The sequence below is a fragment of the Megalopta genalis genome, chromosome 8 (assembly GCF_051020955.1).
Source record: "Megalopta genalis isolate 19385.01 chromosome 8, iyMegGena1_principal, whole genome shotgun sequence".
Classification (NCBI taxonomy): domain Eukaryota; kingdom Metazoa; phylum Arthropoda; class Insecta; order Hymenoptera; family Halictidae; genus Megalopta; species Megalopta genalis.
In genome coordinates this window covers 17,589,498-17,612,817 of record NC_135020.1, presented here as the reverse complement: position 1 = coordinate 17,612,817, position 23,320 = coordinate 17,589,498, and the positions used below count along the sequence as shown (strand labels likewise).

General features: G+C 40.5%; 1 protein-coding gene and 1 long non-coding RNA gene across 3 annotated transcripts in view; one reads left to right on the top strand and one right to left on the bottom strand.

The window, feature by feature from the left end:
* Positions 1 to 23,320, bottom strand: part of LOC117227649 (neural cell adhesion molecule 2) — a 634,847-nt gene that overhangs the window by 8,217 nt on the left and 603,310 nt on the right. Inside the window, exons 7-12 of the mRNA XM_033483085.2 lie at positions 19,830 to 19,974; positions 19,592 to 19,722; positions 14,667 to 14,826; positions 10,714 to 11,007; positions 2,523 to 2,831; positions 765 to 1,091 (exon numbers count right to left, since the gene is read on the bottom strand). Coding sequence (XP_033338976.1) covers positions 765 to 1,091; positions 2,523 to 2,831; positions 10,714 to 11,007; positions 14,667 to 14,826; positions 19,592 to 19,722; positions 19,830 to 19,974 — 1,366 coding nt within the window. The remainder of the gene's footprint in view (positions 1 to 764; positions 1,092 to 2,522; positions 2,832 to 10,713; positions 11,008 to 14,666; positions 14,827 to 19,591; positions 19,723 to 19,829; positions 19,975 to 23,320) is intronic.
* The window catches only part of LOC143259980 (uncharacterized), a 252,628-nt gene that overhangs the window by 9,759 nt on the left and 219,549 nt on the right, over positions 1 to 23,320 (top strand). The gene's annotated exons all lie outside the window — the stretch shown is intronic.

Below are 23,320 nucleotides of genomic sequence, written 5' to 3'. Positions count from 1 at the left end.
AGTTTAGTATTTTTCAAGGGGAAACTCGAGTATCGACGCTACATAAACATTTCTGAAAATTTAGAATTTGTTGTTATACAATTGGAAAGAATTTTGTTTCCCGCGCTGTTGTCCATATTTTCGTATCAATCTTTTGTTATAATTAGTTTATTAATATAATTAATTAGGTTGTGGCAAAATTGGGGAAACACAATTGAAAATGGTATAAAGTATTTGTAATCTATTAACCCTTTACACTCGAGTGGCGACTCCGAGGCACCATTGAATAACTATTACGTCACGTTTCAAAATAATTTGATAAATCAACTTTGTTGATATTTAAAGAACTGTCTCGAAAGCATAACTCTTGCATGAGTCGCAAAATTCAATTTCGTATGTTCAAAATGCACCGTGGGAATACCGTGTATTAGAAAAACTATTTTAAATTTTGCGTTAATTTGACTTCCAGTGCAAACGGTTAAAATGATTAGAGAAATAATAAACTTGTAATATAGTCACTATTTCTTGCAATCGATGCAGACAATTTTTAATTTTCATAAAACTCCGCCCTCTAGTTATAATCGATATCTGTCGAAAGCGTAGAAATAATATTCGACAAAATGCGCGGTTTAAACGATAACTATTTCCATTCGAGAAGCACCTGGGAATCGCTCGAATCGCATGGAAAGCTTTAATTATTCCGCATAATAGAGGTTCTCGGTTTGGCAAGCACAAAAGGCTGCTTCCAAGCCGGGCAAGATTCAATGAATTAGGAATCAACGAACCGGTGATTTGCTGAGGTATGATGTCAGGGTTTTTCTCGTCGTTTTCGCTTATGTCGCCGCTGCTCTCGAACTTCCTGAAGGGACTGCTCGGATGTTTTTCGTCGGAAAGTAGACTGCTTGCCTCGCGGAACCTCAGCTCCCGCTGGATCGGCATCGTTTTCGTTTGTTTACCGTGGTCCTCCATCTGCGACTTGCTCTGCTCGTCGACCTGGGTGTGCTGAATTCTGAGCACGACCATCACGATCACGGCGACGATGATCAGCGCGGTCACCACGCCGATCGTCACGCTCAGCATCGGCATCAACCTGAAATTCTGTCTCGGTCTCTCTGGAATCAGAAAGACAGGCGTTTCACCCTCGGAAATGCAATCGCAGTCTTCGAGAATCCATGATAAGCGGATTACATTTATTTTGTGATTTATAACTTTCTTCAATACCAAACCTATCGAGCCCGTCAAAATGATCGACTTTACATTTTTACATGGTAACATAAATATATTGATAATAAATAAATTTCGTAATCCAAGCATATACAGGGTGTCCCATAATTATGGTACTTCCGGGAAAGTAGAGATTTTTGAGATTATTCGAAGCAACTTTTTCCTTTACAAAAATTTTCTCCGCGGCATTGTTCACGAGTTATTAACGAAAAACACTGACCAATGAGAGGCGAGCTCGGCTGGCGCGAGACGGCCCAGCCAACGAGCGCACGAAGCCCAGTTCCGCTCATTGGTCACCTAACGCCAGGCGAACTCGCCTCTCATTAGTCATTGTCTTTTTTTATTAATAACTCGTAAACAAAGCTGCGAATTGCATTTTCGCTAAGGAAAAAGTTACTTCAAATCACCTTAGGAACCCCTTATTTCTCGGAAATACCATAATTTTGGGACACCCTGTACGTTATAATGAAAATGACGAAAGCTCTAAACGAATACATCCTTGTCACTTTTATAAAGTAACACGCGTTAGTTACATTTAGAGTTCGCTAGGTTTGGCGTTACTCGAATTTAGGGTTTAATTGAATTAAAATTACGAATTAAACAATAATACATAGTAGGTAATAAGAGGTTGAAAACAAAACATGTGAAATTTTCAAACAGAATGATATTATTGTTGGATTTCCTATGTACAGTTACTCTCATAAGTAACAAAGTACAGATCAACTTAATATGTGTCATTTGCAAATAATAATTTTCACTTCTTCAAAGTTCTGGGCTGTAACTCGAAGAAATGTATTTCAATTATATTGTATTTCAATTGAATTCTATTCGAATTACATTGTATTTTAATCTCTCTCTCACTGTAATTCAATTATACTCGAGATAAAAATGATTGCTAATTTAATTAGGTTTATATCACGTAACTGAATTACAATGTAATTAAATTACGTAAATGAATTGCAATGTAATTAAATTACGTAAGTGAATTGCAATGTAATTGAACGATAATGTAATTAAATTATGTAAATGAATTACAATGTAATTCAATTAGCACGACTCTGAGGCGAGTCTACCGACGTTATGCATAGAAAGGTGCATGCGGTAGCAGCAGTGTTTACGGAACTCAAGTAATGGGAGAAAAAGAGGGACTGACGGCGCGCGGGAGCATGTGGCAAAAGTTGGCCAGTTCTGATATAGACGATGAAATGTTTGCGTAGTTACCGTCACTCGCAATTAACGCAGAAAATGAAAATTTCGCCCGAAGATCCTTCGGCGATTAGTCCAGCAATTAGCGCGGGGGATTCGCAGTTCCAACTCACCCGACTCGGACGTTAATTGTTTTTCGGGCAGCCTGAGGGTGCCTGCTTGCACGACCATCGCCTCGCTGCGCCCTTTAACATTGTAGGAGTAGATGCAGGCCTGGTAGAGCGCACCTGGATCGAGGTTGCTCACGCTGAAGCTCGGAACGCGGTTCGTCAGGTTCGCCTTCAAGTCCTGGCTGTTGCTCTCCCTCACCTCCATGAGGAAGGACTGCGGCAGACCGCCGTTGAACCCCGGCGCGCACCTCACCGAGAACGAGTTCGTCGATGTGTTCGAGGTGGTGCAATTGTGCACCATATCCGGTCGACCTGGTAATGCAGCCGTTTAAAATGCAGCTCGCGTGCGCGCCGTTATCGTTGCGCTTGTATGCGCGACGTATCGCGACGACAATAAGCGGGAACGATCGCGACGAGGACTTATCTCCGGCTTCGAGCCGCTTCGTTAACCTCCGTGCGCAATTTATTCGAGAGCCATTCGGGAATTCGGTGGAACAGGCCGAGACGGCCAGGAAATTCGGTTGAACCGGGCGATTCGATTGTTCGTACGGTACACACAGCTTCTTTAGGGCCGTTCCGTGCCAAATCGATCGTCTCTAGCCGATTCAGGCACGGGAATTTAGATCGAAGTGAATCACGATTTTAAACCGACTTTATCGCGGCCGCATTTCCCAGAAATGGGAGACGGGAGTCATTTCTCTCGCGTTCGAAAATCATTTTCACGCAAGAATACCTGGAAGCTTGGACAGAAACGAATAAAATCGAAATTAACAGAAACGAACGTTCATATATAACATTTATAATTAACAAAAAACCATTTCCCGAAAATTAGAATGGAAAATCTGGAAATACAAGCAGATACCGTTGAATATCTTAGATTTCATTTTGATAGCAAACTGAGCCGGATGGAACGTATGCAGAAAAAAAGAAAACAAATAAAAATCATTATATATATACAGGGTGTACCAAAATTATGGTATTTCCGGGAAATGAGGGGTTCCTGGGGTCATTTGTAGCAACTGGCGTAAGACAGCCGAGCCAATCAGCGGATCTGGGCTTCGACCGCTCGTTGGCTCGGCCGCCTTGCGACAATCGAGCTCGCCTCTCATTGGTCACTGTTTTTCGTTAATAACTCGTGAACGAAGCCTCATAGAATATTGTCGCTAAGGGAAAAGTTGCTACAAATGATCTCAGGAACCCCTTATTTCCCGGAAGTACCATAATTTTGGGACATCCTGTATATATATTAGATAGTAAATACAGTAATTCCTCCCTAATTCGCTCTCAAATTACGCACAAAAGCGGGAAATTTGGAGATACGATTATTCGAGCTTTGCGTCTCGTTTTTATAGTCGTCGACAATCGGTAATTATGAAAACGTATAGTACGTATCGAAAACGAGATCGTATCTCCTCTTCCAAAATTGTCCATTTTTGTGCGCAATCTGAGCGCGAATTACGGAGGAATCACTGTAGATCGAATTTCAAAAGAGTTATGGTTAGAACGAAACGGTGGCGTTAAGAAAACTATGGAAATTCTTTCAGTCGAAGAAGAAACGGCAAGGTAAACTAAATCACACCAGGATAGAATAAACAACCACGTAAACCCCGCAGACCAACAATTCCAACGAATTTTCTATCAATTTTCGTGCTATCGTATTTAACGTACCGAATTTGGAACAGCCATGCATAAAGCAAGCAGCTTGTAAAAAGTACTCGGTACCAAACATCTTGACTATTTAATTGTTTTTTCGTTCGAACTGGATCGCCGTTGAGCACGACGATTTACGTTCCGAGTAAAAAATTGAACGCCGCTGTTAAGCCCATTTAATTCTCAAAAGAGGAACGTCCGAATTTTCAGAATCCAGCGCAGGAGAACGCTTCGCAAACGGTAGAAGCCGCGGAGCGTTGTTAATGGTACGATCAAGTTGAATAAGTTATTCATGGTTGTCGATAGACCAGAAATAGGAAGTTCGAATTGTCGGACTCGCGATGAAAATTGTGGGTTCGACAGAGTCGGTGAAACGGGAGAGCGTGCACGGTCGAGTATTTCGAATATTTACGAGGGCAGACCGGATCGGTTTAGACTTTAATGGGACGCATGCTCAAAGCTTTCGAAACGGTGTCGAAGTGGAAGAGGTCAGAAAGAATTTATAACGGTTTCGCGAAATTTATGGGCGGCACGGGGGCTATCAATAAGGCAGTGACAAATTCGAGGAAACTTGGACGCGGTCCGACAGCCGATATCGATCGCATTCCGGCCGCGTCCCCGTCGCCTTCGAATCCATTAAAAATCTTCGATGCCTCGCGCGGAAAATTCCCGGCGACCGTGAATATCTACTTTACTCTAATGATTCACTCGCGATAATCTTGGTGAAGCTACCGTACATGAACGCGCGGAACACCATTTAAAAGTTAAGAGAAGAGGAAATATATAAAGGGTCGACCCATTTTAGCTGGCCCGTTAACTTAATAAAATGCTTCATATCACTAAATGGAGCGAAGTTACGAATACGTATAACGCGCTGCAGCCGAGGGTAATTGAAAATAAAAGAGGATAGTTCGCGCGCCGACCTCGTGGCGAAATATAATTACATGTAATATATTGGATTAAAGACTCGAAGCAATTTAAGTTCTTCGGCTCGATGGAGTCGCGTTTTTCTTTCGTAAACACTTCTGTGTGTCGCATTCAGATCACGGGACATTCGTTTAACAAAGTCACGGCGTAGCAAGATTAATTTGATGTTTTTATCCAAATTATTTTATAATAATTATTATTTTTATTCTAAATACTGGAATTTCAGTTATTCAGTTTGTAATTGTTCAGCTGCGAGGATTAACACATTTACACTTTAATGGCATATGTGTGCAAACATATGTGTGATGCACTCGAGTGGCGACTCTAAGGCGCCATTAAAAATTGTTACATCTCGTTTCAAAATAATGTCAACATTATCAAAACTGTTTATATTTGAAAATACTGTGCAAAGTGTAAACAAAACATTCAATTTCAAATGTATAAAATACACTAGGTTATATAAAATGGAAATACTATATGTGAGAAAAACTATTTTGGATTCCGAGTTAAAGTGGCGTCGAGCGCAAAGGGTTAATAATTATGTAGGCGATTGCTTTAATAATTGTCACATAAAGGGAAAATATTAAATTTGTTGTATTAAACGTGTGGTTATTGTTGTTTTTTTGTTTTACGTGTATGTTCGCACATGTTGAATTATTTCATGAATTTACATAAATATTGCTGGCCCCTGGCGACCCTTGACAGCGTAGATATGCGGCTATTAACACGTTCCGTGCCGAGCTTTTTTTACTCGAATCTTCACACTTTGATATTTTACTAAAACTTGATGTATTACGTGCAATTATTAATTCTCGTACACACAACAACGTAACAAAAACTTATCAACGCCCATTCTTGCGGTGGAAATTGATTCTTCGGTTCTAAATTTCTTGTAAACAATTTGTTCAGTTCACTAAGTAAACATGCAAGCGTGTACCATCGATGGTACACGTGGCACGGAACGTGTTAAAGTGTTAAGCGCGGAGCCGATTTTGCTAGGGGTTTTCCTTCGAGGCGACAGACCGGCATTATTTTTTAATCTTGATACTGCCGGTCCCATGCGCCGATGCCGTCCAAACGATAGGTTCGCTGTCAGTCCCTAGGAACTGATGCTGCCCTAAAAAAGTACACTGTCAGTCCAAGAGGACTGACACTGCCAAACGGAAAGTCCACTATCAGCCCGAGGGGGCTGACGTGTTAAGGGATCACGAAAGTCGAGAAAATTGATAAATTGTGCAAACATTTTATCAAAGAATTTAGACTAAACGTACCAAGCGGGTTAAAATGATCGATTTCACATTTTCTGTTTAACAGTTGCTGTAAAGACTTTTTCATAGAAAGTGATTGGATACAGTTTTCAATTCAAGCATACGTTTCAATAAAAATGGTGGAACATCTAAATAAATACTGTCTTTGAATTCTTACAAAAGAGCATCCACTTTTGGCACTACCAGCCGATCAAAATGACCGGTCTTACATTGTTCACTTTTCAAATTGTTGACGTTACGAAGACCCTCCAGAAACGATTGAATCAATTCCGTTATTCAAGCTTACATTAATTGTAATGAGAAATTTCTATTGAGAAATAGCGAACGGTTTAAATAAATTCAGTCTTGTCATTTTTTACAAAGCAACGCACTTTGGTCATTTTTAGTGTTCGGCAGGTTTGGCGTAGAATCAATAATTACGAAAGTAATTGATGACAAGATGATCGGACAAGTATCATCGACAAGTCAGTAGAAAAGTGTGCGAACGATCCGGCAACGGTGATCGAATATCTCTCGAAAATTCAAAGATACCAGTTTTCGGTTGGACGTATTGAAAGTTCTAGGCTTCAAGCGAGAGTAAAATCGAATCAATTCCAATAGTCTTTTTCGTCAAAGTCCTTGCTTCCGCATCGACGGCGATATGCAACCCTTTCAAATCGACTGATTTATGCGAGCAATCGTCGAGCACTTAAGTGCAAACGATGACTCTTCGGATTTCGCGACGGTATTCCCTGCGGCCGGGTTCTGCCGGCGATCGTAGCGATTCGATCGTTCCGATAGATCATCGAGGACGGCCGTCAGAAAAAAAGGGCCGTCCTCGCGCCGTGCCAGCGGCGCGGCGCACACGAGCACACCACGCGTCGTAACGAACTTCCATTTTAATCTCCGAACTCCTCGATTCCGCGCGGCGGGATTGTCGCTTTTGAGAAGTCAGCGTAGCGCGAACAACTCTGGATTAACGTGCCGCGGGAATTTTTTTGTAATTACGCCGAAACGCGGAGCTTTCATTTTTGCGTGTCCCCCCCTAACGTTTCCCATCCGTCTGATCCGGACCAGCAATTTTTTTACTCGGCTATCGTGCCCCTTGCGTGAGAGACACCGCGCCCGAGGAAAAAAAAAAAGAGAACTCCGCGTGTTTTCGCGACCATCGCGTATCGCGCGAACTTTCCCCGTAATAAATGGCGAAAGCTTTTTCGCGGTTCAATGGAAAATTGCCGGGAGAGAGTCGCGGCGCAAGCTAGAAGCCACCGGGGTTATTTATTATCTCGGCAGAATGGGACGGTGACTGGCCGGACAGGTAGAACAAAGACGTGACAGGTTAGAAAGTAGAACAGGACAGCATCTGACCGGACAAGTAGCTCGGGACGACGGCCAGCCGGACGAGGAGGATTGAGAAGTCCACCGGCCAGACAAGTGGAACGGAACCGTTACTGGTCAGGCGTACGGCGCGAGACTTATGGGTCTTGACAAGTAGAATGGTCGTGTCGCTGTTCAGACGAGAGAGTAACAAGTTAATACCACTAAACTCTACCGGCGGAAAAATCTTGACCCTTTCCCCTCGCCTCTTTCCCCGTGTTCTTCGAACTGCGAAGACTGCTGAACGAATTAGCAACACTTTCGTCCACGTTTTTTCGAAAACACGCTTACCATTCGTTTGCATCCAATTGCAATTGTTCGATTGAGCGATTCAGGTACTATTGAACCTTTCTGTTCGATGTTACGTGCAATGTCATTGGAAGATTACACTGTCCGACACGATTTTTGGGTTCTTATAGCCACTATGAAATTCTTGTAGAGCTTCACTCCCTGAACAAGAATTCGAAAACCGAATTGCTCCATCACCCTCAGTTTTTTAAATAAACGAACTTTTGTATAAACCCAAAATTTTCGACAAAAATGAGGCATCGCATGCGACTATATTCGGGAAACTCTCCTCTATCTTTTGACACCAATTAGAACTTTCTAACGTTTGTACTTTTCGTGCAATACCTCATTTTTGTCGAAAATTTAGGGTTTTTACAAAAGTTCGTTTATTTAAAAAATTGAAGGTGATGGAGCCGTTCGGTTTTCGGATTCTTGTTCAGGGAGTGAAGCTCTCCAAGAATTTCATAGTGGCTATAGGAACCCAGAAAAAAAGTTTGATTTTGTCGGACAGTGTTATCGATACAGTAATGTCTCCCTAATTGACGCTCAGATCGTCCACAAAAATGGACAATTTGGGAAGAGGAGCCTTGCGAATTCGAGCCTTGCGACTTGTTCTTATAGTTACCGATTGTCAACGATTATAAAAACATGGTGCAAAGCCGGAATAATCGTATCTCCTGTTCCCAAATTGTCCATTTTTCTGCACAATCTAAGCGTCAATTAGGGAGACATTACTGTATCCTGTTATGCGATTGTAAAATTATTCAAAAAATAATGCGAACAACTGTTCACTGTTTTTACGAAATTTTACAAGAACATATTTCTACGAATACATACTCTCGACAACTTTATGGAAACGCGGTTCTAGTGTCAAAGAAACAGGTGGGAAAATAGCTGTGCTAAATCATTAATATAGTGTTCTTATTAATCCCTTGACATACCATTTTCTTCGCAGTTACTGCGATTAGAAATTTTTCAATCGCAAGAATTTCTTAGAAGGGAAAGAAAATTGATGTTTGTTGTGCGGCTAAATTTACTTGAGTGTTTAAATAATTGTTGACAAGAGATTAGAATTTTATTTCAATTTTATTCCAAGGACAGAAAAGCATCCTATATTAAATAAGTTATTACTAGAAATTTTCACGACGAGTATGACGCGTGATGAAGATTTCTAGTAATATATTTATTATGAATGTTATTCAGACATGAAATATTAGTTTAACTCTTTTGTAATGTAAAATTCCTACTGACATTCAGTTCGTCCAATATATAATGGTACAGTGAAATGGGATTTTAAAACTTAAAAATTAGTGTCATCCATGGGTGACCAACGGGACACAACGTGTTAAGACGGTATAAAATTCTACTTTCATGTCGGCGATATTTAAATCATTCAACTGAACGTAGGCACGCAATAAATACAATTTTCTGGTTCTTTTAAGAAATTGTTACGATCGAAAAATTTCTAATCGTTGTAACTGTGAAGACAATTTTACGATAAGGGGTTAAGCACCATCGTGCACTTTTAATTTCATGATGCTGTAGTTGATGTTCACCTAAACTTAGCTGGAATTACTTAAAAAAACATTGATTCTTTTACACCCAAATTGAACGAACATAAAAGGATATGTAGCGGTCATTGGTACATAGCACAGCCGTCGATGGCCGTACAGATTTTTTATGACACGAGCAACAGTAAAGCTATTTTTTTTTAGAAAACCGATCCAACGTGTACTAATAGTATTAAAGAGAAAGCATGTTTCCCGTTCTTTAGAATCTTTCGTTTTCGGTCTCAATAGCAACTCCTAGTATCATAAATCCAGGATTTCCAAAGGACCCGCGGACAGGGGCCCAACGGCCCATAGCTGGCTCGCAGCCGATCCGCGACCGGCCGCATCGCGCGTGGAGCAGGCCTGGAGGAAATTGCGTCACCGCGGTAATAAATTCGCAGTCGCGGCCGAAAAGTCGTAGAAAAGGACGCGACCCGATTGGTCAGCACGCTGCTTAGTGCTGGCCAATTAGAGGAAATTGTGACGTAGGAAGAACGCCCCCGGTTTACCAGCGAGCAGAGGCAAAAAGATGTAAACACACTCTTGCTGTCGATCTGATCGGGCGAAGACCGTCCGCTGAGTAAATAAAGTTCCGTGTACAGATCAAAAGCTCGAATTCATTTCGCGAACTCTCGCGTACTCTAAGCCCTCAACAAATGTATCTCCCTTTTGATAAGATAAAAAGGAGAAAATTTGACGATGGTATTAAAAACGAATTGCATTGTTCCCAAGCGTCGTGGAATTTTGTCGACGATCTAAACTGTCGTTTGCATTCGCCTCGAGTGTTACGTTATTAAATTCTTTCTGATAAAAGTTGTTGTATCTTCAGCTTGCGATGCAAGACAGGCGTCTAAACCGAAACAGGGATTTGTTGTTGTAACGAAACAATAACTAACCACGTTACAAAGCGCGACCGTACATTCGCGACTAAACAGATTCCGTTCGGAAAGAGCGTTATCCGCCAACTGGGGCACAATTTGTTAAACAATTTCGGTTCCTCTGTTATGCTTTGTTGTCTTTTTTTTATCTGCTGGTACGTCAGCAAATCGCTCGGTTATTGATCGAGGGCCGATGGTGTATCGAGCTCGAACACAGGCGGGGTTTCACGGTCGACGGGAATTTGCATGATCGAATTACCACATAAAGATACCTCACCGGCCGGTATGATGTGATAGACGCAGGGCACTTGTTGATGTCCAATTCGATTGGTCGCCCAGCAGAGCAACGTGCCGTAATCCAATTCGGTCATGGGTGTGTATGAGACGATCGAGGATGTGCCAGCCCGGGCGATATGGTCGGCGCCCACGTTGATACTCTCCGCGGAATTGTTGAAGGTCCAACGGAATTGAACCTCCGGCGGGTTCGCGTCCACTTGGCAGGATATGTTTGCCTTTTCTTGTTTCGCCACGCCGAGGACTTCCGTTTGATTCCGTTTGCACGTGGGTGCGACTGGAATTATCATTTAAATCGGCCGCCGGGTTATTTTGATCGTTCGTGCCCCCTCCTCTCACCCCTCCCGTCCTTCAAGTTCTGCTTGAATCGCGCTGTTCATCGAATTATAACTTTCTAGACGGCTTCTAACTCTTCGCAAATCATTTCCACGGATAATAAATCATTATTAATCGATTTGTGTCTTGTAACAGTCACGAATGACGAAGATTCCGATCACTAAATACGGATGGTACAGTAATGTCTCTCTAATTGACTCTCCGATTGTCCACAGAAATAGACAATTTGGGAAGAGGAGATACGATTATTCGAGCGTTGCGGTTTTTGTTTTTATAGTTACGAATTGTTAACAATTATAAAAACGAGCCGCAAGGCTCAAATAATCGTATCTCCTCTTCCCAAATTGTCCATTTTTGTGCACAATCTGAGCGTCAGTAAGGGAGACATTACTGTACTTGTTTCTTTCGAATAATAATGAGAATTTTGTTGTTGTTGATATTTGGCTATTCGAGCAAGTATACGCGTACAACGAGTATACACTTTCTTTATCTGATAGGAAATTATTAATGACAGATTAATATGATGATTAGACTACGGATTTTATACATTTTTGTGAAACATTGCAGAGTCGTAAACGAAACTGCGGAGACATTGGACGAATTTGAAGATATTTTTAACACGTTGAGCGCCGCGTCGGTCACATATGGGTGACACAAAATTTTTGACCAATTTTGAACATTCATTTTCATTGTAATATATTCAGAACAAACTGAATTTGACTAGGATATTTCGGATACGAAAGAGTTCCAATGTCATCCATCGTGATATATTTTAACTTTCTAGTTCTCGTTTAATTAACTAAATTGCTTTGACTTTGAGAGAATTTTAGCGGTAGATTGTTGGCGCTGGACGTGTTAAAATTATTAAAAGCGCGAAGACATTTTCATCTGGCTTACATTATTCCTTACGACCAACCTAGACGATTTATATTTTGCATAAACATCCGCGGTCTTATGATGATTCATAAATGTTTTCTCCTTCAATACTAGTACGTATTTAAGAATTCTTTATACAGGGTGGGCCCGAGTTCGTAGTACAACCGAGCAGAGGTTAAATTGGAGATTCTAGATTCTGCGTGAAAAAATAAGAACAAAAATTTGGTACAACATTTGGTGTAACACATATGGTGTATAACATTTCGGTATAACAAATCGACTTTAAAGTTTGTTCATTTTTGTCAAGGATTTAGATGTCCTCTATTCTTCTACCGCAGTTATACTGTATTCCGCTCGCGCTGCTTAGTCTACACGCCCGTAATCCCCACTTTTCCATGACCTCACGAAACCCACTTCGATTGGTAAATGAGAAGATCCACGAGCTAATCGACGTGAGGAACAAGGGGGATCGGTCGCTTGCTCTGTCTAATCACGTCTCTTGTTCAGCGCGTAGCCAATAATAAATAAAAGTCTGTAATCAAAACAAATTGGAAAAGGCTAGGTGGAGCTGGCGACCGATTCCCCTTGCTCTTTGCCCCTTGTGTCATTTAGTTTATGCGTAGTGTTTCATTTTCTCGTTTCCCGATACAGTAATGTCTCTCTAATTGACGCTCATACTGTCCACAAAAATGGACAATTTAGGAAGAGGAGATACGATTATTCGATCCTTGCGGTTCATTTTTATAGTTACGAATTGTCAACAACTACACAAAAAAAACGAACTACAAGGCTCGAATAATCATATTTCCTCTTCCCAAATTGTCCATTTTTCTGGACAATCTGAGCGTCGATTAGGGAGACATTACTGTATTGCCTTCAGGTTCTTAACGTTTTATGTTCACGACTATGTTAGATATCCATAAAATTCCGATATTCGAATGATACATTGCAAGCCTGCGAACATGAGAGTACATAATACTGCACGAGCAGAACATGGTGCAGCACGTTTGCTGCATAATGCAACGAAAAGTTAATTAGGATGCTAATTGCTAATTAGCAATTACAAATAATCGTGTGTCCATCAGAAGACTCTGAAGTTAACGCTTTAGGGAATTAGTCAATGCTCTTGCATCTTGTATTTATTGCGTCTGTTTTATTTTCTCTCGATTGTTTTACGCCTCCTGACTCTCGTCGCGGGTCTCGCTCGCCCTGTGGTCGCGTAAATAATACGGTAATGTCTCCAGAAATGATGCTCAGATTCTGCACAAAAATGGGCAATTTGGGAAGAGAAGGTACGATTATTCTTCGAGCCTTGTAGCTCGTTTTTTATAGTTGTTGAGAGTTCGTAACAATAAAAACGAACCGCAAGCCTCGAATAATCGTAGCTCCTCTTCCCAAATTGCCCATTTTTTGTGGACAATTTGAGCGTCAATTAGAGAGACATTATTGTACGCACGCACACATCCACAGAAAGCACAGGACACGCGTCTGACGTACTTCTAGTCGAAAATGGTGACCACGGTTTGGGGTTAATAGGAAGGGAACATTTCTGTCAATAAAAAGAAAACGCGTTTATCATACTTCTGCGAAGCCGTTAATAATTGAGAGCGTTAATATTGTATGGCGGGTTGATGGGAATCGGTTCTACGCTTTTCTCAGCGGACTTCTTCAGAGCAACGGACAGTACATAGTACGCAACAATTAATGTTTGTAAACACTATCTTGATCGGAGGCAACTGCGGTAGAAGAATAGACGACAACTAAATCCTTTACAAAGACGAACAAACTTCAAAGTCGACTTTCTCGAAAACGGAGGCCGGATAAAAAAGTGTTATACCAAATTTGTTTCTTATTTTTTCACGTGAAATCATCCCCTGCTCGGTTGTACTATGCATTCCGACCCACCCTGTATATAAGTCATTTTTTAGACTTATTACGGCAAAACGCTACATTGTGAGCACATAAAACATACTTAACCCTTTGCATTCAAGCAGCGACTCGGAGGCGACGCTAAAAATTGTTACACTATTTCCAAAAGAATTTGCACGTTATTAAAATTTTGATACATTGTCAAATAATAGAAGTAATAACTTACAGTATAAGTAAATATATATAACTTATACAATAGTATAACTAATATAATAACAGTTAATAGTATAACTTATACTATTTTTATTGAAATTCTTTTTCATATTTATCAAATAAAAACAATCATACCAAATGGAAATACTGTAAGCTGAAAGAAACGTTTTCATTCTCGCGTTAAAATAGTCTTGAGTGCAAAGTCAATCGATTCGAAGTTTCTTTTTGTTGACGATATAGAAACTTCGGCATTTTTCGTACTGTTTTCATAATATAACAGATATATTATAGGAGGAAAGCGCGTATCGCGATTAACAATCTCATCTTGCATGTTAAATTATTAATATGAAAATTGAGTAGGTACAATGCACAAATGTAGTGCATACATGATTTAATGCTGATTAAACCGAGAGGGATGAAGGGAAGCTAACAATATAGGAGAAATAATCTAATTGTTCGCATACGTGCCGAACAGCGTATGTTTCGTGTGCTCGGGCAAACAAACAGTCTGGCTTCGCCAGAGAACGAACGCTTTCATCTAGTAATTCCGGGGAACCGATTAGCCCTTGTTACCACGTGTGCTTTATGTAATCATGGAATTAGGCGGCGCGAGCATTTAATTATTTCAATGAAGTCACTCACACATCACGTTCAAGTAGAACGGCGAACTTTCGCCGTTTCCTTCGGTGTTGTGCCCGATGCAGGTGTAGTTGCCGGCGCTTTTGCGGTCGACAACCTGCAGCGCCAGGCTCTGATTGCTAATAATGATACCCTGCGCGATGTTGTGATGAAGAGGCTCGCCCTGGAACAGAGCGCAACGAACGTCAGCTTCCAACTTTCGGCGATTTCAACCTGACAACCAGACAGCGGATTTTATGCATTTATGACGAATATGCGTGGGCGAAACACAAAGGCCCGTGGAAAGATTACAAGACTTTACGGATGCTGTTGCACCATTATTTTCCACCCATTAAACTATTAAGGAAGAAAGCGAACTTTTATTTTATTATTTTCCGTCTATTACACCTATTAAGAAGGAGAACAAACTCTTACCTTACTTTAGTTCGTTGCAAAAACTTTTACTTTACTTTAGTTCGTTGCAATCGAGGTAGCAACATTTTTATTTTGCATCAAATGTTCTATGACGATCATGATAATTCGATAATCCTGATTTACTTAAATCTTACATCACAGAATGAAGCACAGGCGCTTCCAACACAACTTTATATATTAATATATTTTATAAAATATATAACTATATTTTATAACCTTGACATATCAAGGTCATATCAAGGTTTTGTCAAGGTCATGTCAAGGTTACGTCAAGGTCAACATATAAAATTTTTAAGCAAGGCGTGCAGTGAAGATTAACGAAGTACGTAAATGATATTTTAATTTAAATGATTCCGTGTCCGAACACAGTTCAACGAATGATTCGCAAAGCTAATTTAATGAATAATAACCGTGCTAAAGGACATAAGGGATATGTTTGTTAAAAATATCACTGTTACGTAGTAAAAAAGATCTGGAAAGTTCTCGCTTCGTGATTTGTTTAATACTTCGAACGCGGCTCGAGTCCGTCCCGACCATCTATCAAAGCTTCGTACTGCGGGCTCTCGAACTTCGCGCCGTCACCTCTCATTGGTCAGTGGTTTCCGTTAATAACTCGTAAACAAAGCCGCAGATCGCATTTTCGCAAAGGAAAAAGTTACTTCAAATGACCTCAGCTACCCCTCATTTTCGGCTGTTAAAATAATTGTGGAACACCCTGTATATTATCAGTACATTCTACACTTTCTTTCTTTTGCTGTGTTAACACTAAATTCACCTTGTCGGTCATTTTGACCGACTTCACATTTTTGATTTCGAAATTGTCGACATTATAAAGACTCTTTTACAGGAAACGATCAAATAAATTTCTCGATTCGAACATACGTTGTAATAAAAGTTGCGAAATGTCTAAATTGATCCAGTCATGTCATTCTCATAGAACAGCACACGCCAATCATTTGTAGTGCTCGGTAGGTTTAGTATTAACGAACAGAAAAATTGCTCGAGATCTTCACTTTCTGCGTCTACCATAAGTTGATTTGCATTAGAGGCATAAAGGAACGCGCCGAAACCACGTCGTCTCTTATATTATAGAACATGGTAGAAAATTTCGGGTATTGGCACAAGAGTTAAACGAATGTTGGCGATATGTTAAGCTTCCTCTATCTATCTGGCGCGGAAGGCAGTCGAGTTTCCGTGTTCCGGCGGCCCACGGCAGATACGTGTGGCCCGCGTGTACACGTGTACGTAACACTTCCGTTCGTGGTCGGATGGTACAGCAAGATAAAAGAGACTCTGGCCACGCGATCGAACTTATTACGAAACTTTGAATACCTTGTTCGCCCGAACTTTGTTTCCCTTTTTATACTAATAGACTGCCGGTTCACGGCGCGGACTCTTTCGAGCCGCGCGCGAACGCGCCTGTCTGCCTCGTAACCGGCGAACTTTCTCGGTACCTAGCGCGGCTCGGGAATGGGCCATTTTCGAAACTTTCTGATCCTCGGAAAATAGGCTTTTCTTAAATTGCGGCCGATATGCGAGGACACGGTTGCCCGTAAAGCCTCGACGGCCCGTCGGACACCACCGACCAAATAGAGCAGCAATGAACGACACACTGTCTGAATGATATGCGTTTTCTCTGAATGTTGCACTCAGACCTGGTCAAATTTTATTTGATATGAAAGTAAGAGATAACTATTTCAATTCATTTCGTTTGGTTGTTTTCGATACCGTTACTTGAATATAAAAATAACATCGATCCATTTGAAACGATAATAATTTCATGCAATGAATTGTTTCGTTATTTTTCTTTTATTTCAAATACGACAAAAGAAATGATGTTCGAAATAATATGCGAGAAAATGATTTTTTATTTTAAGGAACCTTTATATCGATTTACTCTCTCTTCGTAATGATATAGTCCTTGAAATAACATGCATTATTTAACCCTTAGCGCTCCGAAGGCTCCGTTACGGAGCCAAATGTTTTTAGCATACGTTATCGTAGGCGTTAGCAATTGTTATTTGTAGTTAAAACGTGCTAAGTCTGTACCATTACGATTAAACCATTTTTTGACCTTTTCTATGGTCAGCAACATGGAGAAAAATAAATATTATGATGAGAATTTAGAGCTGAGTGATACCGAAGACGTATTTGATTTTGAAGAGTTAAAAGACATTGTGGACGACAATGTTGGTTATGATTCTGACACTTCAAGTAGTAGTAGCGAAATTATACTACCAAAGAGACGAAGAATCAGAATTATTGAAAGTGAAAGCAAAGATTCGTTACAAGACTTAGATGAATGGCGTGATGTTACGGAAGAATTACATATTCCAGATAGAATACCTTTCAGCGTATTGCCACAGGTCATTGGACCACTAGTTCCTACAAACGTTGAACAGCCGATGCAATATTTTAAATTATTTTTCACGGACGAACTGGTAAATGAAATTATAAAGGAAACCAACAATTACGCAGAAAATGTTCTAACCTTGAAAGAAATATCTAGTAACTCTATTTGGCAATGTGAATATTGTGACACTTGTCCAAGTAAACCCAGAATGCACATGGGAGATTGTTACCAAAGATATCACACCATGGTGAATTACAAAATTTAAAATTTATCTTTTATTTACAATAGGAAAATGTGTATTTATAAAATAAATAAAATATCAAATGCATTCACAAGGACGTGTAATCTTTTCCGCTCAAAATAAGACAAGGGCCATAAAAAGGTCCCACCATTGGGGAAACCCTCTCAGGCCCCAACAAGGGTCAAGGCAGACACCCCCCTCCAAGGGGTGATTCGTGCCTTGACCAATAATAAACAATCTACCTCCATCCACGGGTGCTCTTCCACGACTTTCCAGCGTTGGAAGAGCATTCTTCCACCAGCGCTCGCAGAGAGTACAACACAAAAAATAAAGTTCTCTAAGACTACTAGAGACCCTTCCACGTCATTAATTTGCCGTAGAAAGCGCGAATCGAGCGTACAATAGTTCGGTCGCGCTTGTACGTTAGGCGACTAACCGAACGTACGGACAAAACAAAGGGTTAATATGCATTTAAAGAAAGTTCATTTTTGAGAGATCTTAGCCGGATTCGTCTAATTTTGTCGCAGGAGAAAATAGATGGAAGTGTGAAATAAGGATGTTAGTACAGTCTAGGTTCAGAGCTAATTATTAGATCACCGTATAATTTCCGAGAAGAATTTCACAATTATCTCAAATAACTATTTCAAATAATTATATGATAATATTTCAAATACTGTGATCTCAAAATTCTGCTCAAAATTCTCTTCGTCGGAATCAAAATTCTGCGAATTATGTTAGATCGAACGGTCTCAGGACGAGTAGAATCGTGATACAGGATTGTTGTAGGTCAGATGATAATGGTCGTGAACCGTTCAAAGCGGATTACGATTGTTATTGGCAAGTCGGGGTCTACTGGGATCATTTGTCACCGGTGAAAGTAGAATCCGCTTAAATGTTGGGATAACAATGTAGTATAGATATCATGTTTACAGACGAATGGCTGCGTTTATGGATTGCTCTAGAGTGTCACTGTTTCTGGTTCAGTTATGTGTGCAAAAGATAACATCTCATTGTCGTCTTCCTGACAATTATTTCACACTTTGAATGTACACCGTTCGCAGTTGAGGATTTGGCTTCAAGGAAATCTTTCAATAGCAATAACAATTCTAACTGTGAACCGAGATGCTTCTTTCGAGGGCATTGTTTAACTCTTTCGCCACTATCGGGGCTCATTTAGTCCATAAGTGAACGTATTCGGTGATAAAAAAGTTAAAAAAGAATTACCAAGCTTCTTTCTGATATATTAGCTGTCTGATTAGTCAGGGTTTTTCGTTAATAACTCGTTAACACTCTAACGGTTCTTTTTAACAAAAATATAACTTAGTATGCTTCGGTTCATTTATCATCTTACTTATCAATTTTTTTCAACGTAATTTTTGGTGCACCTTCTGGACATGTTAGTTTGTCTAGAAACTAAATATATGATAATTTAGTTTAACTGTGAGCAACCAGATACTCAAATAATAACATTTATAATAATAGTAACAATAATAATAATAATAATAATAATAATGTTTATTCATTTAACGGGATGATTAGTCTACAAACTAAATATATGAAAATTTAGCTTAACTGTGAGAAACCAGATTGTCAAATAATAATATTCAGAATAATAGTAACAATAATAATAATAATAATAATAATAATAATAATAATAATAATAATAATAATAATAATAATAATAATAATAATAATGTTTATTCGTTTAACGGGATGGTCCCTTCGTTATACAATACAAAAATACAGTAACAATCGGAGTACGAACGAAGAAAAAAAGATAGAAGAAGAGAAATGAATCCGAATCCCGGCGTTCGAGTATTAACGAAATCGTAACCAACAATTTCATTGCGGCAAAATTCGTGCGTAACGGGAGTTCTGAGACACCCTGTATGAAAATAAAGTGTAAAACCGGTTGTTTACCAAGTGCCGCCATTCCACCTTGTACACGGGCGGCTCAGCCTGGATCAGACAGTCGAAGTAGACGTCGGCGCCCTCTTGTATCGCGTTCGGGTTCAGATTCGCTCCCAGCTGTATCCTTGTCTCGGGCGTGTCTGCGAATTGAACACGTCAATAAGTCGCAGCCTAGCGTAATAATCGTGACGGACCGCACGGCCAGCCGGCACCACCGGGGTCTCGAGTGTGTCTTTAATACGCTTACAGTGTATCTCGAGGTCCCAGCCGTCATCTATCGGCTCGGTTCCCATGATTGAGTTTTCAGCCCGGCACGACAAGTGTCTGCCAGCATCTGCCCTGGTCGCCTTGAAAGACAGGGTGCTGGTGGTCGTGTTCCCGTCGCTCGAAGTCTGTAACAATATTATGATAACTTCCTTCCGCTGTTCTTTATCAACCGACCTTTCTCTCCCGTCATTTTTTACCTCGCAAACTCCCCTCGACGTTTATGAATCAACGAGGGATTTACCGATCAGTCTGAGAAATTCCAGTACAGTAATGCCTCCCTAACTGACGCTCGGATTGTGCAGAAAAATGGACAATTTGGGATGTGGAGATACGATTGTTCGAGCCTCGCAGCTCGTTTTTTTTTATAGTTGTCGACAATTCGTAACTATAAAAATGAACCGCAAGGCTCGAACAATCGTATCTCCTCCTCCTAAATTAGCCATTTTTGTGAACAATCTATGCGTCAATTAGAGAGACATTACTGTAATCAGACGCCGAGCAGCCGTATTTCTCTGGAAAATGTTCGCACAAACGCGTACGCGTCCTTTTTAACTGTTTGGGGCACGGTAAAAATGTTTCATCTTTTTGACGGAATTTTTCCACGGTAATGCATGATGGGACATTTTTAGATCCACCTCGAAATATTGTAATAACTGTAAGCGCATTCATGAACCCATGTGGCACAGTGAGATTATTTGAGTTGCACCCTATAACAACAAATTGATTTGCATTATTATTATTATTTATGTTTTTATATTATGTGATTTCTTTGTTAATAAAAATCTGTTCTGAAATCCTGTGCCTCTAAGAGAGCTAAACTGCGGATTTCGATGCAAAATAAAAACTGTCTGCGTTAATTGCAAGATACAAGAGCTACGTAAACATATGTTTCTCTTTTCGTCAGTATTAGGTCTACCGGAAAGTTCTGTCCGATAGTGTCACTTCAAGTTTCAATCCATATGCACATGTTGATTTCAGACATATATGACTATCTCTCTTTATCATTGCATTTACACACATATACTCTCCTAAATAAACTGAAACATAGATGTCTCGTGTCATTATTAAGTGAGAAGCGATCGTGAAAACATGGATACCGATGATAATGCCAGACCACATGCTGCTTTGGCGACTCGTCAGAAAATCGCAGAGCTAGGCTGGGAAATTCTGTCGCATCCACCATACTCCCCAGACCTAGCACCCTCCGATTATCACTTGTTTCTCTCTTTGCAAAACTTTTTACAGGAAAAAAGATTCCAAACTGAAGCTGATGTCAATCAAGCACTAGTTGAGTTCTTCGCCTCTAAAAATAAATCATTTTTAAAAATGGCATTTACAAGTTGCCATCACGCTGGCAAGAAGTCATAAGTAACGATGGAAAGTATATTCTACAATAAATATTATTAAATGTATGAAAATTGTGTTATATTTCAATTCGAAAACGGACAGAACTTACCGGTAGACCTAATATTATTATAATTCTTCAAATGCTACTACTGTTTTGTATTTGATCTACTAATTCTGGTCTTGAATGGATAAAATCCGCAATCTAGTGATGAAAAACTCACTTCGAAGTTCTAACTTTTGCATTCGATTGGCGACTCTGCGGCACCGCTAAAAATTCTTATATCATATCCCAAAATAATATTCTTACATTTTTAAATATTTTTATATTTAGAAAACTGTCGAAAGTGTAACTGTTGTATGAATCACATCTCAATTTCATATGCATAAAATGCGCTAAGTCATATAAAATGGAAACGCCGTAGATCGGAACAACCATTTTCGGTTTTCAATTAAAATGGCTTCGAGTGCAAAGAATTAACATAAGTACGTTATCAACAGATTATGCTAAGAATCTCGTGTTTCACAATAATATGAAACAGTACTTTCCAATCATTCATACCAGCTACTCGTTTTTGTCATAAATGCGCAAAGTCCGCAATTTAGTTACGATTTTGCTATCGTCTTGATATTTTAATGAAGCTGAGGAAGAAAGTCTAGTCACCGGCCTTGCGTTATTATCTCGAGTCGATGTGCAAGCTTGATAGAAATATCTCTACTAAATTTTTTCTAGCGAGAAACATGAGGCGTTCTCCGCAAATTACCTTAGGCCAGGCCTGATCATTATTGATCAGGTCCGCAGGATGACCGTGATGGATACCGGTTCTTCGGGGATTCTATGATTTAATTATTTTCGCGCCTTCTCGGCGAGACAAAGGCCGAAGAGGAGGAAGAGTATCTCGTGATTTATCGGCCGGGGAGCCAACGAAACTTCCTCACCACTGTTTCCCATTATCCCGACGATAATATAGCAATATGTTATCGTTAACCCGCGTGTATCGAAGCTACCCGCGCGCTTCCACGGGTCTCCGGCTGGAATTACCGGGGGCTTCGTTAAAGTCTTCGCCCTTTTTCCTCGGCCGGCGGCCGTCTGAATTACGCGTTATCCACGGCGAACAAAATGGTAATTCCATCGTCTGACACTCACCTTCCGCACGGCACATCTTGTGAATTAGAAATTTTAATTCCCTCGTTGAAATTCCTTTCGCGTTACCGTGTTACTTAATCAAGATATAAATATTTGAGCCGCGGAGAGATTGAGCGGCAGCGTACGCCGCGGCGAACACGCGGGCAGTTAAACCGGCCAGAAAGGAAACATAGAAAATATTGTTCCGAAGTCGATGCTTCTCATTCCGTAAGACTTTGCTGTGCCGCTTATATAAGAAAGTTAAACAAAAGAGGATGAGGCGTAAGAAGAAATACGGCGGGGAACTCCTATAATCTATAGGAGAACGTCGGAGGAAACGAGATCGTTCTTCTTCCTTCTCTTCCCTCTTCTTCTTCTCCTTCTTCTTCTTCTTCTTCTTCTCATCCTTTCTTGTAATCTTCCTCCCAGTTTGGAAAGTTTCGTTTCGCCCATCCCGTCCGCCTAACACGCTCGCAACAAGCATCCTTCTCGGTGAATACTTCCTGTTTGAATTGATAGACGTTTCCGGCCGATCTTTTGGGGACGATATTGCTGATGAAAGTTTTTCAAAGGAACTGCGATATACGTGCAGAACGAGACCGACATGCGCGTTCCCGGAAATGTCTGCGTAGCGTGACGCAACAATTTTTCGGCTGTTGGGATGTTAGACAGGGGGAAATTATACACCTTGCGATTTATGCGCTAATCTGTAATTAACCTCGTAGGTACGATGCGTCACTGTAAAAGGTGTTCCATAATTATGTTAACAGCCGGAAAGGGGTGATTCCCGAAGTCATTTGAAGTAATTTTTTCCTTAGCGAAAATGCAATCCGCGGCTTCGTTTACGAGTTATTAATGAAAAACAGTGGCCAATGAGAGGCGTGCTCGCCTAGCGCTAGGCAGCCGAGCCAATCAGCGGAACTGGGCTCCGCGCTCGTTGGCTGGTCAGCCTCGCGCCAGTCGAGCCAAGCGACCAATACGAGGCGAGCTCGCCTAGCGCT